Source organism: Mytilus californianus, unplaced genomic scaffold (genome assembly GCF_021869535.1).
Source record: "Mytilus californianus isolate M0D057914Y unplaced genomic scaffold, xbMytCali1.0.p SCAF_2, whole genome shotgun sequence".
Taxonomy (NCBI): domain Eukaryota; kingdom Metazoa; phylum Mollusca; class Bivalvia; order Mytilida; family Mytilidae; genus Mytilus; species Mytilus californianus.
The window spans coordinates 135,807,686-135,827,496 of record NW_026262668.1 but is presented as its reverse complement, the minus strand read 5'-3'; the positions used below and the strand labels follow the sequence as shown (position 1 = coordinate 135,827,496).

General features: G+C 33.0%; 2 protein-coding genes across 4 annotated transcripts in view; one reads left to right on the top strand and one right to left on the bottom strand.

Moving 5' to 3' along the window:
- LOC127731136 (uncharacterized) overlaps positions 1–3,211 on the bottom strand; it is a 46,872-nt gene extending 43,661 nt beyond the window's left edge. Inside the window, exon 1 of one of the 2 annotated variants that reach the window (XM_052240062.1) lies at positions 3,113–3,211. In XM_052240062.1, the coding sequence (XP_052096022.1) occupies positions 3,113–3,178 (66 nt within the window). In that variant the 5' untranslated portion in view covers positions 3,179–3,211. Of the gene's footprint in view, positions 1–3,083 lie in introns of both variants that reach the window. The other variant, XM_052240063.1, reaches the window with a different exon arrangement.
- A 56-nt stretch (positions 3,212–3,267) lies between these two features.
- The window catches only part of LOC127731138 (cation-dependent mannose-6-phosphate receptor-like), a 28,394-nt gene continuing 11,850 nt past the window's right edge, over positions 3,268–19,811 (top strand). For both annotated transcript variants that reach the window (XM_052240067.1, XM_052240066.1), the window contains exons 1-3: positions 3,268–3,449; positions 11,410–11,509; positions 17,946–18,088. In XM_052240067.1, coding sequence (XP_052096027.1) covers positions 3,283–3,449; positions 11,410–11,509; positions 17,946–18,088 — 410 coding nt within the window. In that variant the 5' untranslated portion in view covers positions 3,268–3,282. The remainder of the gene's footprint in view (positions 3,450–11,409; positions 11,510–17,945; positions 18,089–19,811) is intronic.

Sequence of the window (19,811 nt, the reverse complement as noted above, 5' to 3'; positions counted from 1 at the left end):
ATAATTGTATAGGCCTTGTACTTTTACAGAAGAAAAAGAACTTGTACTTGATGTATTTCTAAATATCTTATTTTATTATTAAATGCTGTTTTGATGTCTTTAATTATTATGTTTTTCATGTGGAAGATTTCCAGATAATTTGCACTTCACTTTTGATAATCAAGAGGTGTAATTGTTCAAGAGTTCAGATATTTGTGTATTTATTAAAAGACAGGAAATTTTGAAAAGGCTATTTAATCACAGGTTGAATAAAATGCTTCGCTGAGCGCAGCTGGATAAGACCGCAGAGGTCCAACCCTGAACAGTTGGGGCGAAAATGGACACAATATTCGTGCTTGATACAGGTCTGAATTTGGATTGTAATTAAATATTTGACACATAATAGATTTCTGACACCAAATAACTGTAGTCAAAGAACTTAGAATTGGTTATATGATTTGAATTTATATTCAATTTTTTGCTTTTGTGAAATACACTATGCTGTTGCGTATTGACCCCCCCCCCCCCCCCCCCCCCCCCCCCCCCTTTGTTTTGCAAAAAAAAAATATTTGAAGAAATTTTCTTTTTAATTTCTGAAATCTGGAATGAAAAAAAAAAATTGCAACCCACAATTTCTTTTCTACCCCCTCCCTCCCCCCTTTTCCAAAAAAAAAAAATCTTTCCCTCAAGATATGGTCATAATCTCAATTCAAATTTCCAATGGAGTTTGCAACCATAATTACCAATTTAAATACATCATAAAAGTCTTAAATAGATAATTTAAAAGCAGTGTAAGGGAGGTAATCCAACATTGTACAATTTTGTTTTTGGATTATCTCCCTTACACTGCTTTTAAATTGTCCATTAACCAGGAAACCATTGTTTTTCCCCTTTTTTGCCCCTTATTCCTAAACGGTTTCAGCCATAACCCCCCAAAGCCAATCCTAACCATCCCTTTGAGGTATGGAAACTTGTGGTATAATTTCAGAGAGATCCATACACTTAAACACAAGTTATTGTCTTGAAGTTACAAAAATGCTTATTTTTGGCCCCTAATTCCTTAACTGTTAGTACCATAACCCCCAAACCTTCCTTTTGTGGTATTGAACCTTATGGTAAAATTTCATAGAGATCCATTCACTTAGACTAAAGTTATTGTGCGAAAACCAATGTGCCTTCGGACAACGACGCCAACGTCATACCAATATACAACTTTTGCGGTCGTATAAAAAGGGATTAAAGTGATGAATGAGATATTTAAAAGGGGGAAATTTCATAACTTATCAGTTTATGTCAGTAAGTCCTTTCTGTAAGTGTCTCAAACCTTTTCTGCTATATGGATAGGAAATATGGGGATTCAGTAATTGTGATATTTGATTGTCAATAATATTTAAATGCCACAGAAAATGATTTCAAAACATATATTTTCATTATCAGGCAAATTCTATCAGATTTAGATAACTTTCTACCTATAAACCTTCAAAATTACCAAAAAAATCATCATTATAGCTTTAGCTGATCAATAGAGGAGACAGCTAGACATATTTTTGTGAATCTATCATAACATAAGTAAGTTTTTAAACTTTTAATATTTCATTTTCTAAAATTTATTTCCGTTATTTAGAATTACTATAATGTCCCTTTTTTGGTCATAAAGCCTGCTCTTCAACTGTTTCAGTTCTTATACATCCTTGGATTTCAAAATATCCAGCTGTGAGCTTTCAAAATGTAGGTAAATTCCCGAAAAGCACATGGATGCATACAATTTATATAGTGTTATTTTCATTTATTAAAGCACAGGGTCAATACCTCTGCTGGTACATGTATCATCAGCTCAGTAGTCAGTTCTTTGGTTCTGACATGAATTCAGTACTGCCAAGTTTTCATGAAGCAAATGCATGAGATTTGGCCAAAATTGTAAAGATCAAAGAGAAAGAACAATAGATCAAAGGAAAATGCTGCAAAATAAGCATAAAAATGCGTGAGACTGGGCAGCCCTGTGATTTATATTATGACTTTCGTGAATTTTGGTTTATATACATTGATCAATTAATTTTAGTAAGAAATTGTAAAGTTCCAATTCCCTCAGGCAAAGTTGACCTTAAATGGATTTGGCTATAATATTTTTAGATCTTTGCGCATTTCTGATGAAGGTAAATCCAGAAAAGTGCATGGACGCATACAGTAGTGTCCGGTAATTCCGCCCGTCCAGTAAACCCGCCTACTCCCATTTCTTCCATAATTGTCAATACCGTGAATATTTTGTCTGCTATTTTATTCACAGGAACTGTACTTATCATCACTGCATGTCAAATTTTAAAGAATAATCCTTTATTACAAAAATATCTAGTGATATATATACTACAGTTCCTAAAGCTAACGATAATCATATTATTGCTTACAAAACTCATTTCTGACTTGAAATTTTTTTGGGATTATCTGGAATCTCTTTATAAGTGGTCTATTAATAAATAGATCACCTGTTTACTTTCATAAATTTGTGATTAATGTGCCCTCCATACATATTTACTGTGCATGGGTGGATTTACCGGACAAACACATTTCCGATAAAAACCCGGATGACCCTCTTGTTTTGTGGATTTTAAAATTTATTTCAGACATTTTTTGGGAAATGAGATAAACTACTCAAAGTTGATTAGTCAGTGAATCGATTTATATTAAATTTGATACAATTTGTATATAATTAAGCAGAAATACTTATGTCTTATGTGGGCCAATTTAACGGACTGCATCGTACAATTTGTCAATTTATAAAGTGCTACCAGAGAGATATATATTAGTCCAAATAATTATGACGTTTTGAAAGGCTATTTAATTTTTTTGCTGTGAAGTCGTACATGTAGGAAGGCGTCACAGCAAAAAAATAAAATCGCATTTCAAGACCTCATAAGTATTTTATTTTTTTCTGTGACGCCTTCCTACGACGTCGTAGAAAGGCGTCACAGAAAAAAATTAAAATACATGTAGCCTTGCAAGACGTCGGACTAGTCACTAGGCCTGAGCTTAATTTTCTCAATCCCCTTTCCAGGCATGGTTATTGCATTTTGATTTCCTTAAACCACATGTCGACATAGTTTGCATACTAAATAAATTTTTAAGGAACCAGTTGAACCTCTAGTTCTGGCCAGTTCTCATGAAAAGTCCGGACCCTAACTGGAACAAGTTCTTGCAGTTCCATAGCAGCTAGCTACTAGTCGCCAGTCGCAATGTGATTCTATTTTAAGAGAAAAAAATCCCGTCACGTGAACCTTTTCCGGAAGTAAATAAGCACATGACCACACGATGGAAGCTGTTATCAACTTGTCTGTTTGTATTCTAGCTTTCATATCAGTTTTATCTGATGTGATAAATGCAGAATCGTGTACTCAAATCAACAGCTGTTCATGTCGAACAGAGTCTTCTAATTTTGTGTTTAATTTAAAGCCATTGTCTCAACCAAACAATCCGAGGTAACCTGTTACCTATTCTGTAAATTCCACCTTTTCCTGATGAACCACTTCGATTGGGAAGTCCTCTTGAAGTGTAGAATCCCTTATCCGTTACATATTATTCACATTTTTGGCAATTGCATTTATATTCAAAACGTCTTCTTTATACACTTATAATATACACCGCCACCACACTTAATTATATATATTCAAACTGGTATATATACAGTCATATTTAAAATCTAAAACTTCATCAATAGAATATATCCAGATTACACATTGAGCATAAAACTTGCTCGACTCAGCAAATGTCTGTTTCTCCTTTATCATACTTATGACTAACCGAAGGATGCACAGCCTTCTTTTACTTTAGGGGTCCCAACCCATATAGAGCTATATAAACTATCCTTTACCCTAAACCTTATACTAACCCATACCTAACACTAGCGCTAACCCTAAAACCCAACCCATACCAAGAACTTCCCCTAACCTAACCATTATTAAATCATGAATGAACCATAAACCCTAAAGTATAAGGGACCCCTAAACATGCTAAAGTAAAAGAAGGCACATTAAAATCTAAAACTTGCTCATAGTTTATCCCTATCATATACACCTTAACAACTTTACTAACTTATTTATTCTTATACTTAGAGTAAACACAGAATACACAATAAAATCTAAAACTTGCTCGACTCAGCAAAAGTATTTTTCTCCTTTATCATACTTATGACTAACCAAAAAATGTACATTAAAATCTAAAACTAATTCATAGTTTACACCTATCATATTCACCTTAGCACCTTAACTGATTTATTTGTACATATACTTAGAGTATACGCAGAATACACAATAAAATCTTAAACTTGCTCGACTCAGCAAAAGTCCAAAGTCATAGTTTATCCTATCATATAAACCTTAGCAACTTAACTGATTTATTTAAACTTTTAAAATCTACCATTTGCTTAAATCAATAAATGTCATTATCATCTATACCACACTCAAAAAATTATTACACTAAATGTCTCTTTTAACTGGCAGAACTATTTAGAGAGTCTTTACAGGATTAAACTTGATCTCTTCTGATGTAGAGCAAAACATAAGCTACTTGTCAAGCGCTCAATATTTATCCATAATTGTTTTAAGAACTGGAATTTTGTACAGTCTACTATTAATTGTAATAGATTATCATCAAAATTAAATAAATCCTCCACAAGTGGTAAATTTATCTTAGCACTTAATAAAGTTCTTAGTAGTATTATGAATTTCAATCTAACTCCTTCCAGTGGTTTACATTTTAATAAAAGGTGCATGAGATCTTCAGGATGTTTAAAACACAATGGACATAAAGAACTTGTTCTGTTTCCATTAAATTTGGCAAGATCAGCTTGAAGAGTATATGTCCCACTTATTATTTTGGCTTTTACACAGGCTCTTTTAACAGATAAGAGTTCTGAACCACTACTCTTCAGATTTTAATAACACTTATGGTATATCATAGTTTTGCATTGGCATTGTCTCGAACATATTCGAAAATCAGTGCCAATCAACAATTTTTATACGACTGCAAAAAATTTGCGTTCGTATAATGCTATCATGTCGGCGTCGTCCGAAGACACATTTGGTTTCTGGACAATAACTTTAGTGAAAGTGAATGGATCTCTATGAAATTTTACTAGAAGGTTCAATACCACAAAAGGAAGGTTGGGATTGATTTTGGGGGTTATGGTACCAACAGTTTAGGAATTAGGGGCCAAAAGCAAGCATTTTTTTAGTTTCCGGACAATAACTTGTGTGTAAGTGTATGGATCTCTCTGAAATTGTACCACAAGGTTCCATATCACAAAGGGAAGGCTGGGATTGAGTTGGAGGTAATTGCTCCGAACATTCAGGAATTAGGGGCAAAAAAGGGGCCAAAAACAAGCATTTTTCAAGTTTCCAGACAATAACTTGTGTTTAAGTGTATGGATCTCTCAGAAATTGTACTACAAGGTTCAATACCACAAAAGGAAGGTTGGGATTGATTTTGGGGGTTATGGTACCAACAGTTTAGGAATTAGGGGCCAAAAGCAAGCATTTTTTTAGTTTCCGGACAATAACTTGTGTGTAAGTGTATGGATCTCTCTGAAATTGTACCACAAGGTTCCATATCACAAAGGGAAGGCTGGGATTGAGTTGGAGGTAATTGCTCCGAACATTCAGGAATTAGGGGCAAAAAAGGGGCCAAAAACAAGCATTTTTCAAGTTTCCAGACAATAACTTGTGTTTAAGTGTATGGATCTCTCAGAAATTGTACTACAAGGTTCAATACCACAAAAGGAAGGTTGGGATTGATTTTGGGGGTTATGGTACCAACAGTTTAGGAATTAGGGGCCAAAAGCAAGCATTTTTTTAGTTTCCGGACAATAACTTGTGTGTAAGTGTATGGATCTCTCTGAAATTGTACCACAAGGTTCCATATCACAAAGGGAAGGCTGGGATTGAGTTGGAGGTAATTGCTCCGAACATTCAGGAATTAGGGGCAAAAAAGGGGCCAAAAACAAGCATTTTTCAAGTTTCCAGACAATAACTTGTGTTTAAGTGTATGGATCTCTCAGAAATTGTACTACAAGGTTCCATACCACAAAGGGAAGGCTGGGATTGAGTTAGGGGGTAATTGCTCCAAACGTTCAGGAATTAGGGGCAAAAACGGGGCCAAAAACAAGCATTTTTCTAGTTTCCAGACAACAACTTGTGTTAAAGTTTATGGAACTCTCTGAAATTGTACATTTTTCCTGAAAAGAAAATAATCTAAACAAATTTGGGGGGGGGGGGGGGGGGATTTTTTTTGGGGGAATAATTTTTTTCAATTTTGTGGGGGGGGATTTATACTATTTTCTTCAAGATTTTTCAAAATTTCAAATTATTTTTTGGGGGGGGACAAATATTTTTGGGGGATTTTTTTTTCACAATTATTTTCCATTTTTCCATTGATTATATCTGATTTATATATAAAAGCAACAAAAACTGATATGGCAGGAGATGCACACCAAACAGGGTGTGTAAATAGAGAATATCATATGGCTTTTTCAATATCACATCCATATCAACCCGAGACACCAATATAATCCCAAGAGCTCTGCTTGAGGGATTATATTGGTTGAGGGTTGATACGGTGTGTGATATTGAAAAAAGCCATATCATATGCACTTTATTATATACCTCAAGTAGATGTTTTATGTGACATGAGGTTATACAGATTAGGGGTTTGATAAAGCCTTTGCAAAATTCAGTGACTGATATCAATGACGTGACGTCATACAGATTAAAGGTGTGATAAAGCCTTTGCAACCGTGACTGATATCGATATCATCATGGATGGCTGATACAACAAGATTGCTGTTGACTGTATTACACATACAATTTATCTGTATTTACTATTAAGTATATAATGAATTATTATATATAACAGATTAACTAAGTATTGTGCAACAGCACAGTATTGCGCAATAGCAAGAAATCTTCAATTGAAAATAAATACAAATCTTTAAACCAATTTCAATGGGTTTAGTTTAAAGTCTTTAATTTTGGGGGTTCTAACCTTATATTACTATTTTGGATGTTGGTCCCATTTTTAAATTGGTCTACATTGAGGTCCAAAGGGTCCAAAATTAAACTTTGTTTGATTTCATCAAAAACTGAATTATTGCGGCTCTATGATATGCTGAATCTTATTGTGCATTTAGATTTTTTTATTTTGGGCCCTGTTTTCAAGTTAGTCCAAATTAAGGTTTGAAGGGTCCAAAATTAAACTTTGTTTGATGTCAACTAAAATTAAATTTTTGGTGTTTTTTTATATGCTGAATCTAACCATGTTGTTAGATTTTGGATATCAGACCATACTAGGTAAATTAAATGTCCCATTTCAAATTTTTAAGAAAGATCTTTGACCACATTAAATGTTTTGTGTCAGAAATCTATATTATGTCAAAAGTTTGATCACAATCCAAATTCAGACAGTATCAAGCTTGATTATTCTGTCCAAACTTGCCCCAACTGTTCAGGGTTCGATCTTTGCGGTCGTATCAGGCTGCGCTCGGCGAAGCATTTTATTTAAAGAGTTATGCCCCCTGGAAATATTTAATATATGGAAAATTGCATTGTTAGCGCTCTCATGTGTACAATTCTTGTCAGATTTCTACAAAACTTATATCATAGGTTTATATCAGCAATGTCTCGGACAAGTTCTAAAATCAGTGCTGATCAACAAATTTTAAAAGAGTTATGCCCCTTGGAAATATTAATTATATGGAAAATTGCATTGTAAGCACTCTCAACTGTACAATTTTTGCCAGATTTTTATCAAATTGTTGGATATTTTTGAAAATGAGTGCCAATCAAATATTTTTAAAAGAGTTATGCCCTTGGAAATATTAATTATATTGGAAATTGCATTGCATTAGTTCTCAAGCCTTCATTTCTCTATATTTTACAGAACAAAAAGAAAGTTTTATTTTTTAGTTATTGCCTTTGAACAGATAAAATATGTGCAATGCGGGGACATTCGACCTCTGTTCTTTAATTTTTATACGACCGCAAAAAAATTTTGTGGTCAGATATTGGTATGACGTTGCCGAGGACACTTTGGTTTTCGCACTCTAACTTTAGTTTAAGTGAATGGATCTCTATGAAATTTTACCATAAGGTTCAATACCACAAAAGGAAGGGGGTAATGGTACCAACAGTTAAGGAATTAGGGGCTAAATAGGGGCCACAAATAAGCATTTTTGTAACTTCCAGACATAACTTGTGTGTTGTGTATGGATCTCTCTGACATTGTACCACAAGGTTCCATATCACAAAGGGAATGCCCAGGGATTGATTTTGGGGTAATTGCCTCAAAATTTTAGGAATTAGGGGGCAAAAAACAAGCATTTTTCTAGTTTCATGACAATAACTTGTGTGTAAGTGTATGGATCTTTCTGAAATTGTACTACAAGGTTCCATATCACAAAGGGAAAGCTGGAATTGAGTTTGGGGGTAATTTCCCAAAACGTTTAGGAATAAGGGTCCAAAAATAATCATTTTTCTAGTTTCCAGACAATAACTTGTGTTCAAGTATATGGATCTTTATGAAATTGTACTACAAGGTTCCATATAACAAAGGGAAAGCTGGGTTTGAGTTTGGGGGTAATTGCCCTAAACGTTTAGGAATTTGGGGCAAAAAAACAAGTATTTTTCTAGTTTCCAGACAATAACTTGTGTTCAAGTATATGGATCTCTCTGAAATTGTACTGCAAGGTACCATACCACAAAGGGAAGGGTTGGATTGAGTTTGAGGGTGATGAATCATAAGGGGGTTCAAAACATTTTAGGGGAGGGATTTTTTTTTCCTTTTTTTCTTTAAAATTTTCCATTTTAAATTGGTTATTTCTGATTTATATATAAAAGCAAATAATAATGATATGGTTTGAATAGGTAAATTAAAAATTTATAAGTTCTTAGACCACATTCATTCTGTGTCAGAAACCTATGCTGTGTCAAATATTTAATCACAATCCAAAGTCAGTGTGTATCAAGCTTGAATGTTGTGTCCATACTTGCCCCAACTGTTCAGGGTTTGACCTCTGTGGTAGTATCAAGTTGCGCCCAGCGGAGCAATTTATTTTAAGATGTACTGGTAATAAAAAGTATGGGTCAGGGAATTATTTTTTTCACAGGTTGTGCAAAATTGTCTGAGCTTGTAAAGATGATACATGGAAAAACCACGTTGTGTAAATAGAAAGGAAATTTAAAAATAGAATGCTAAGATGAAATATGAGGAAATAGCTCTTATGATTTAAGAAAATAAGATGAAAAAAATTGGGTCATAGCACTTATTCTCATTACAAAACAAAGTAGGTTTATACTTTATGCTATACATTACCTAGCTTTCAAACTAATCTTCCCTAAGGCCCTGAAAAATACATTGAAATATAACAAACAAAGAAGTACAAAATAATCAAACAAACACACATATAAAAAAATATAAAAATATTTCATTTTTAAAACAGGTAAAAATGATAAATTCATACAGTATTGACATCATTCAAATTAGCTCGACAATGTTCAAAGTTCAAATATGTATATAATATTTCACAGCTTCTTAATGTTCTAACAAGTAATTTTTTAATCTTTTTTTAACGTTCTTCTACTTTAGGTTGATTCTTTCAGGGATATTGGTAACTAAGTTATTCCATAAAGAGGATCCTCAATATATAAAAGTCTTTTTTTTTATACAACTCTGTTTTTGGCTTATGGGACTTTTGATTTTTTGTAAGACATATCTCTCAAACAGTATTGGTAATTTTCTGGTATTTCTTTGAATTTTTTTGTTAAATATATAGGGGCTTCATACTTGAGGCAATTATGCATCAAAACAGACTTTTGGTATGAGATTCTGTTCTCTACTGTCATCCACCCAAGCTGTTTAATAACTTGGTGCTCAGGCTGAAAGTGCAATTTTCTGCAATTTTATTATCTTTACTAGCTCATTTTAAGTAAAACCACTCAAAACAATGATCAATTAGTGGGAGAATATAACCATTATAAAATAATTTTCTTGAATCTATATTAAGAAATTGCTTAATTTTAGAGAGTAAATAGAGTCTAGATGATATTGTAAATGAACATGAATAATTAACAAGGCCTGTCCATGATAGATCAGAGTCAATTCTAACACACAGTAGGAATGGACTCTGCCATCATTTAGTTTCATTCTGTGGCTATTATTTTTTGCCATCAATAACTTTTTTTTTCTTTAAGCCATTTTGTTTTCTGTCTTTCGTCGTTTGATGGTTTTCAGGTTGTCCCCATGGAATCTTCTTACTTGATGATAATTGGTCCCAATTAAGCCTATACTTCAGTTTACTAAGTCGAGGCATTGTGACTTTCAGAAATTGTAAGGTTAGCTAAAAATAGGGCAATGTGCCTTATTGTTTTAATTTTAAATAAAGTTAGAAATACATAGATTTTGGTTAATTTTCAGATAGTTTTTGGACCCTTAGATATTTTAAGGACATGCATGTTTCAAATTTATTATTTGTCTATTTGAACCACATAATATAGATATAAGAAGATGTGGTATGAGTGCCAATGAGACAACTCTCCATCCAAGTCACAATTTATAAAAGTAAACCATTATAGGTCAAGGTACGGTCTTCAACACATTGTTCATTTGAATATTTATTTGCTCTGGTTTTGTGTTATTATTTGCATTTTTTTTTTACCTTTTTGATCGAAAAAAATGATTTATGCTACTTTTTGAACCCAAAATCTCCTTGAATATTCACGATACTGTAAATACAGAGATTTAGGCAATGTTTTTATTATTGCCAAAATTGAAACAAGATACTGATAGGTTTCGCAAAATTAAAAAAACTGACATATTTAATTTGATAGCATTATTTGTATACATAGTATTTTCTTAAATTGCAATAATTAATCTTACATTTTTGTCCATTGTTCAACAGTCACAATAATAAATGCACACACAAACTTCTGATTTTACAGTATTTCAAAGATATTATAGTTTAAACTTTGCACATGCTTATTAATAATTGTAATACTTCAATTGTTTAGGCCAAATAGGGGATAGGCCTGTAGCACACATGTTCTCCTTTAGTAATTTTTGGCCAAATGGGCCCTTTAAAAACTCCTATCCTTCTTCTGTTCTTTCATTTGATTAATCTGACAATTTAACCTAACTGTGTTCAATAATGTGGCTGGACACATACATTATGTCCCACTTTGATGCAGGACATGTACAGTAGTTAAGAGATATCAAATAATAGGGTTGTCATATTGGATCTTGTGTTTTTTTGTCTTTGAAAGGTAGCTTTAATCAATAGTTTCAACATATAAAGAACAAGCTTTAAGATTACAAATTTTTTTGTGTATGTAATATTAGTAAGTGTAGAGGTTAAATGCTTAATCATTCAACTATCACATGTTGATTTTACAGTTTGGTAGCCACAGATTCAAAAGGGGGTTATAAATATATATATAACCCATGCGATCCAATGACTGTATGTAAAACTGGAGGTGGAGAAAAAGATATAGCAGTAAGTCATTATTATTTACAATCTCAGCTAGGATTTTACTAAGCATATTAAAAAGGCATTGTCCTTTCACAATACCAATTGCAAAAAAAATGTTTTATCAAATGGGACTTTGAATTAATGTATACAAACTGATCAACTGGTATAACATTTTAACTCGTTGCTTCAGTGAAAGATTGTAAGTATATCATACAGTGTAATCAAATTAAAACTTACCATCCAATTCCAGTGATTCACTGTCTGTAACTACTAATCTGCTGATTTTTAAGGGAACTAATTAACATTTTACAGTACTGCCAATTTTTCAAGAAGCATTCAAATGTGTGAGATTTGGCCAAAATTGTAAAGATCAAAGAGAAAAAACAATAGATCAAAGAAAAATGCTGCCAAATAAGCACCAAAATGCGTGAGTCTCAAGCTAATTGCATGAGACTTGGCAGCCCTGATTTTATGTAGAATTTAACACAGAATCTTTTTGTTATGTTTAATTTTTATTATGTCCCTTGAATACCATGTTGTCAACTTTTTTTTTCTGAAAACAATTCACTAATCTAACAAATAAATTTCAGTGTTCTTTGCGAGACACTTCATAATAGTTTAATAACCATTGAAACAATGTTTAGAACAAATTACTTTTAAAATGTCATTAGGATCGGAGTTGATTGATAATTTTTGGCGGTTTTTATTTTGGCGGATTCTTAAATACCAATTTAATATTTTGGCGGATACCTAAATGGTTGTAGTTTAAGAGTTGTAAAAATTGACAAGCAAGTGTCTATTGTTATGGTTAAATTGTTGTTTTGCCTGCATGATGTCTTATTTATTGGATATATATTGATACAGTTAATCAGTAGAATACCGGTAGCTTAGATATTTGTCTAGGTGTACAAATTTCTTGTAAATGTTACAGTTGATTAGTAACAAAATTGACCGGACCTTTGATGTACTAGTTAGGTTATAAAGTAATCAAGACTGACTTGCAACTCTCATTACATAATTTGACACTAATTAATAAGGGTAAATATCTTGACAGAGTACCTTACACTTATATTATTTGACACTTATAAACTAGTTAACACCTGACAGCCATTTTATAAAATATATGCCCCGGTAATACTATGATGTTGTTAAAACTAACATAAACCGTTATTGACCCGCCGACCGGAAAAAGTATATCCTTTACAAAATGCTTCAGCTATTAGAAAGTATCGTAAGTACCGGTATGCATAAATTTTCGCGATTTTCCTTTATCCGCCAAAATAAGCGAAAATAAACACCCTGCGAAAATAACCCGCTATACGGTAAGTCAATGATATTTTGTTTGCAGTTGTATTAGCATTGGCATGATATATCTCAGAAATTTTGGGCCCTGTTCCTTCAGTCAAGGTTCATTGACTTTACATGTTAAAGATTTGCTATTTTGATTTTAACATTTGCATTTTTCTATAAAAATTATATACAGGCAAGACATATCTCTGTGTCAACAGTTTATTAAAGAATAATGTTCCTTACAAGAAGGTGCTCACAGTTGCTTCTAGTTTTTTTTCATAACAGATGTCAGTCACAAGGAATGGTTTACTTCATACTTCATTCTCTAGCAATTTTCATATCGTGTGTATTTTTTGATTAATTTCCACCTTTTCACACAACCACAAAAAATTTGCGTTCGTATATTGCTATCATGTCGTCATTGTCATCCAGCGTTGTCATCGTTGTCTTCTGAAGACACATTTGGTTTCCAGACAATAACTTTAGTTTAAGTGAATGGATCTCTGAAATTTTACCAGAAGGTTCAATACCACAAAAGGAAGGTTGGGATTGATTTTGGGGGTTATGGTACCAACAGTTTAGGAATTAGGGGCCAAAAAGGGGCCAAAAACAAGCATTTTTGTAGTTTCCGGACAATTACTTGTGTGTAAGTGTATGGATCTCTCTGCAATTGTACTACAAGGTTCCATACCACAAAGGGAAGGCTGGGATTGAGTTTGGGGGTAATTGCCCCAAACGTTTAGAAATTAGGGTGCAAAAAAGTGGCCAACAACAAACATTTTTCTAGTTTCCAGACAAGAACTTGTGTTTAAGTTTATGGAACTCTGAAATTGTACATTTTTCCTAAAAAGAAAATAATCTTCAAATTTCAAAAAAATGGGGGGGGGGGAATTTTTTTCAAATCTTTTTTGGGGGTTCATATTTTTTTTCTTAAAAATTTCAAATTTTTTGCAAATTTTTTTTTTTTGGGGTGATTCATACTTTTTTCTTCAAGATTTTTCAAATTTTTTTTTGTGGGGGGGAGGGGGGGGGGGGCAAATTTTTTAGGGGGAATTTTTTTTCATAATTTTTTGGGTTTTTTTTCCCCAAAATTTTCCATTTTTACACAGGTTATTTCTTATTTATATATAAAAGCAACAAATACTGATATGACAAGAGATGCACACCATACAGGGTGTGTAAATTATCATATATAACAGATTAACTAAGTATTGTGCAACAGCACAGTATTGCGCAATAGCAAGAAATCTTCAATTAAAAATAAAGACAAATCTTTTGACCAATTTCAATAGGATTAATTTAAAGTCTTTAATTTTTGGGGGTTCTAACCTTGCATTACTATTTTGGGTATTGGGGCCCCATTAAGGGTCCAAAATTAAACTTTGTTTGATTTCATCAAAAACTGAATTATTGCGGCTTTATGATATGCTGAATCTTATTGTGCATTTAGATTTTTTATTTTGGGCCCTATTTTCAAATGTATTAAAGTTTGAAGGTTCCAAAATGAAACTTTGTTTGATTTCAACTAAAATTAAATTTTTGGTGTTTTTTTATATGCTGAATCTAACCATGTTGTTAGATTTTTGGATATCAGACCATACTAGGTAAATTAAATGTCCCATTTCAAATTTTTAAGATCTTTGACCACATTTATTTTGTGTCAGAAACCTATATTATGTCAAAAATTTGATCACAATCCAAATTCAGACGGTATCAAGCTTGAATATTGTGTCCAAACTTGCCCCAACTGTTTAGGGTTTGACTTCTGCAGTTGTATCAGGCTGCGCTTGGCAAAGCATTTTATTGCCTATTATCTCGAAAACTACAAGAGATAGGCAGAAACTATAAGAGCAAAAATTATCAGCTATACAAACCTTCAAAACTGACAATTTGATCGAAACAGTCAGATGACTTCTAATATAGAAGTCATTGGCCTTGAATTATGACATTTGACAATTTTTTTGTGTTTTTGCAACAGAACCTAGAATAAAAACCTCACAGAAGTGTGGAGTTTTAGTTGATGATATACTTGCTTAAAGGAACATAGATCCTCTCCAACCTGATAAAGGAGATAATTGAAATAGCAGTGCAGGGTATCCTTTCTTGACGTGCTCACTCCCAGTTCTAGTTAGGGATTCCTATTATCCTTTTTATACGACCGCAAAAATTGAAAATTTTTTGGTCGTATATTGGTATGACGTTGGCGTCGTCGTCGTCGTCGTCGTCGTCGTCGTCGTCGTCGTCGTCGTCGTCGTCGTCGTCCGGCGTCGTCTGGCGTCGTCCGAAGACACATTGGTTTTCGCACTCTAACTTTAGTTTAAGTGAATGGATCTCCATGAAATTTTACCATAAGGTTCAATACCATGAAAGGAAGGTTGGGATTGATTTTGGGGGTTATGGTACCAACAGTTAAGGAATTAGGGGCCAAAAAGGGGCCAACAATAAGCATTTTTGTAACTTCCAGACAATAACTTGTGTGTAAGTGTATGGATCTCTCTGACATTGTACCACAAGGTTCCATATCACAAAGGGAAGGCTGTAATTGATTTTGGGGGTAATTGCCTCAAAATGTTAGGAATTAGGGGCCAAAAAAGGGGAAAAAAACAAGCATTTTTCTAGTTTCATGACAATAACTTGTGTGTAAGTGTTTGGATATTTCTGAAATTGTACTACAAGGTTCCATATCACAAAGGGAAAGCTGGAATTGAGTTTGGGGGTAATTGCCCGAAACGTTTAGGAATTGGGGGCCAAAAAGGGGCCAAAAATAAGCATTTTTCTAGTTTCCAGACAATAACTTGTGTTCAAGTGTATGGATCTCTCTGAAATTGTACTGCAAGGTACCATACCACAAAGGGAAGGCTGAGATTGAGTTTGGGGGTGATGATTCATAAGGGGGTTCAAAAAATTTTGGGGGGGGATTTTTTTTTTTCTTTTTTTCCTTTTTTTTTTCTTTTAAAATTTTCCATTTTAAGTTGGTTATTTCTGATTTATATTTAAAAGCAAATAATAATGATATGGTAGGAGATACACACCAAACAGGATGTGTAAATTATTATATAATAAGTATTGTGCAATAGCAAGAAATTTTCAATTGCACAGTATTGCACAATAGCAAGAAATCTTCAATTGCACAGTATTGCGCAATAGCAAGAAATCTTCAATTGCACAGTATTGCGCAATAGCAAGAAATCTTCAATTGCACAGTATTGTGCAATAGCAAGAAATATCCAATAGCACAATATTGCGCAATAGCAAGAAATTGTCAATTGTACAGTATTGCGCAATAGCAAGAAATAATCAATTGCACAGTATTGTGCAAAAGAAGATACTTCGTATAAATTGCTTATTTCTTGATCAATTTCAATGGGGATTTATTCTTGAATTCTTGGGGTTCTTTAATATGCTGAATCTAACCGTGTATTAAGTTTTTGGATTTTGGGCCCCGTTTTTAAATTGGTCCACATTGAGGTCCAAAGGGTCCAAAATTTAACTTTGTTTGATTTCATCAAAAATTGAATTATTGGGGTTCTTTGATATGCAGAATCTAACCGTGTATTTAGATTCTTAATTTTTGGTTCTGTTTTCAAATTGGTCTACATAAAGGTCCAAAGGGTCCAAAATTAAACTTAGTTTGATTTCAACAAAAATTGAATATATGGGGTTCTTTGATATGCTGAATCTAACCATGTATTTAGATTTTTGATTATGGGCCCAGTTTTCAAGTTGGTCCAAGTCGGGGTCCAAAATTAAACTTTGTTTGATTTCAACAAAAATTGAATATATGGGGTTCTTTGATATGCTGAATCTAACCATGTATTTAGATTTTTGATTATGGGCCCAGTTTTCAAGTTGGTCCAAGTCGGGGTCCAAAATTAAACTTTGTTTGATTTCAACAAAAATTGAATATATGGGGTTCTTTGATATGCTGAATCTAACCATGTATTTAGATTTTTGATTGTTGGGCCCCGTTATCAACTTTGTCCACATTGAGATCAAAAGGGTCCAAAATTAAACTTTGTTTGATTTCATCAAAAATTGAATATATGGGGTTCTTTGATATGCTGAATCTAACCATGTATTTAGATTTTTGATTATGGGCCCAGTTTTCAAGTTGGTCCAAATCAGGGTCCAAAATTAAACTTTGTTTGATTTCAACAAAAATTGAATATATGGGGTTCTTTGATATGCTGAATCCAACCATGTATTTAGATTTTTGATTATGGGCCCAGTTTTCAAGTTGGTCCAAATCGGGGTCCAAAATTAAACTTTGTTTGATTTCAACAAAAATTGAATATATGGGGTTCTGTAATATGCTGAATCTAACCGTGTATTAAGTTTTTGGATTTTGGGCCCCGTTTTAAAATTGGTCCACATTGAAGTCCAAAGGGTCCAAAATTTAACTTTGTTTGATATCATCAAAAATTGAATTATTGGGGTTCTTTGATATGCCGAATCTAACCGTGTATTTAGATTGTTAATTTTTGGTTCCGTTTTCAAATTGGTCTACATAAAGGTCCAAAGGGTCCAAAATTAAACTTAGTTTGATTTTAACAAAAATTGAATTTCTAGGGTTCTTTGATATGCTGAATCTAAACATGTATTTAGATTTTTGATTATGGGCCCAGTTTTCAAGTTGGTCCAAATCGGGGTCCAAAATTAAACTTTGTTTGATTTCAACAAAAATTGAATATATGGGGTTCTTTGATATGCTGAATCTAACCATGTATTTAGATTTTTGATTTTTGGGCCCTGTTATCATTTTTGTCCACATTGAGATCAAAAGGGTCCAAAATTAAACTTTGTTTGATTTCATCAAAAATTGAATTCTTGGGGTTCTTTGATATGCTGAATCTAACCATGTATTTAGATTTTGGATATTGGACCATAATAGGTGAATGTCCAATTTAAAATTTTTAAGTTCTTAGACCACATTCATTCTGTGTCAGAAACCTATGCTGTGTCAAATATTTAATCACAATCCAAATTCAGAGCTGTATCAAGCTTGAATGTTGTGTCCATACTTGCCCCAACTGTTCAGGGTTCGACCTCTGCGGTCGTATCAAGCTGCGCCCTGCGGAGCATTTTATTACATATTGTTGATATATCCTTTAAGAAGGAAAACAGTTACTGAATAGGTGAGGCATTATTGGTTATTTTTCTACTTGTTGAGGTATGCCAACAAAGCATAGGAACAACTACTACATACTACTGTGCAGGAAAAGAGTCTGGTTCTATATTCCAAGGTGACCTTCAAGCTGGAAGTTTGAGCATGAAATTTCAATGTACTGCTGATGATGCTCAAAAAACTATAAGGTAATATGAGTTAGAATTGTAATACTTTTCCTGAATCTAAATATATATATGATATTGGCAGATTGGATAAATGAATTCTGTCCTGAGATGTAAATTCAGAATTTTTTCTGATGTTTTTATTTGTGCAAAAATTTTGACAGAATAATTTTTGCAAAAATAAAGACTATTTTAGATATTGATGCACCTTTCCTGAAATTGCAAGGATTAATCTTTCATTTTTGTTAATTGTTCAACAATCACATAAATGCACACAAAATAAATTTACAGTATTGTATCGCATGAAGTAGTTATACTGTGCAATTGAGATGGACAGATTTTGAAGCTTATTTGGTGCCTGTACCAAGTCAGGGTAAAAGGACCATGTGTTATTCCTTTTTTTGGAAATAAATGTATTTTAAACTTACAAAATATCTAAAAAATTATGTTTATCTGACAAAAACATCAGTTTTGAAACTATATCATTACACTTTATTCACAGGAAAATGTTGCATGCTAACTTATAGTTAATTCTGATTTCATTGGTGAAAAAGGACTCACAATGTTATATGAAAAAACTATATATAAAAGGAACAGTTCATTGTGCTAATAGATTTTTTATCGAAATAGTTTCTGCTCACCTTAAAACGCACACAAGATAGTCCCTAATTTTGTTTTAAAGGGCTGGTCTCACTTTAGTTTTAAGTGTTGTATTTATTTTTAAATTTTGGTGCTGTAACAGTATACTTTGTCCTAAAAAATTGTTTTCATTTGGAACTTTCACATTCAGTCTAATTGTTATAGAGGTGAAGAATTAACATATACCAATGGTTTATGAATTTTTATGATTTTGGATTACAATTATTCTTGCTGAATTATCTGCAACCCTGGGGATTATACAAGGTCAAATTTAGTAACATTTAATTATAATTTCTTTCTGACACTTACAAAAATTCGAGGAAAAGTACAATTTTAATTTAGACATCAATAACATTTGACTTTTCAAGTTTTGAATATGATACATGTGCCCTCAAGGTCTGAATATGATACATGTGCCTTCAAGGTCCGAATATGATACATGTGCCTTCAAGGTCTGAATATGATACATGTGCCTTCAAGGTCTGAATATGATACATGTGCCTTCAAGGTCTGAATATGATACATGTGCCTTCAAGGTCTGAATATGATACACATGCCTTCAAGGTCTGAATATGATACGCGTGCCTTCAAGGTCTGAATATGATACACATGCCTTCAAGGTCTGAATATGATACACATGCCTTCAAGGTCTGAATATGATACACATGCATTCAAGGTCTGAATATGATACACGTGCCATCAAGGTCTGAATATAATACACGTGCCTTCAAGGTCTGAATATGATACACCTGCCTTCAAGGTCTGAATATGATACACTTGCTTCAAGGTCTGAATATGATACACATGCCTTCAAGGTTTGAATATGATACATGTGCCTTCAAGGTTTGAATATGATACATGTGCCTTCAAGGTTTGAATGTGATGCATGTGTGATTTCTTACAGTTGCAAATTTTGTTGCAGGAGAAAGAAAGCTGATAAAAATTCTGATCCATTTACAGAAATGTATGTGAATGGTTGATTATTATACTTAACATTTTAAAAGTAACATTGTAATGAAATCATGACTGATTTATAGGGAGACATATGGATTAAAGTCTCAGTATAGATTTCAAATAGAAATAAATTGCATATATATTTACACTTTGT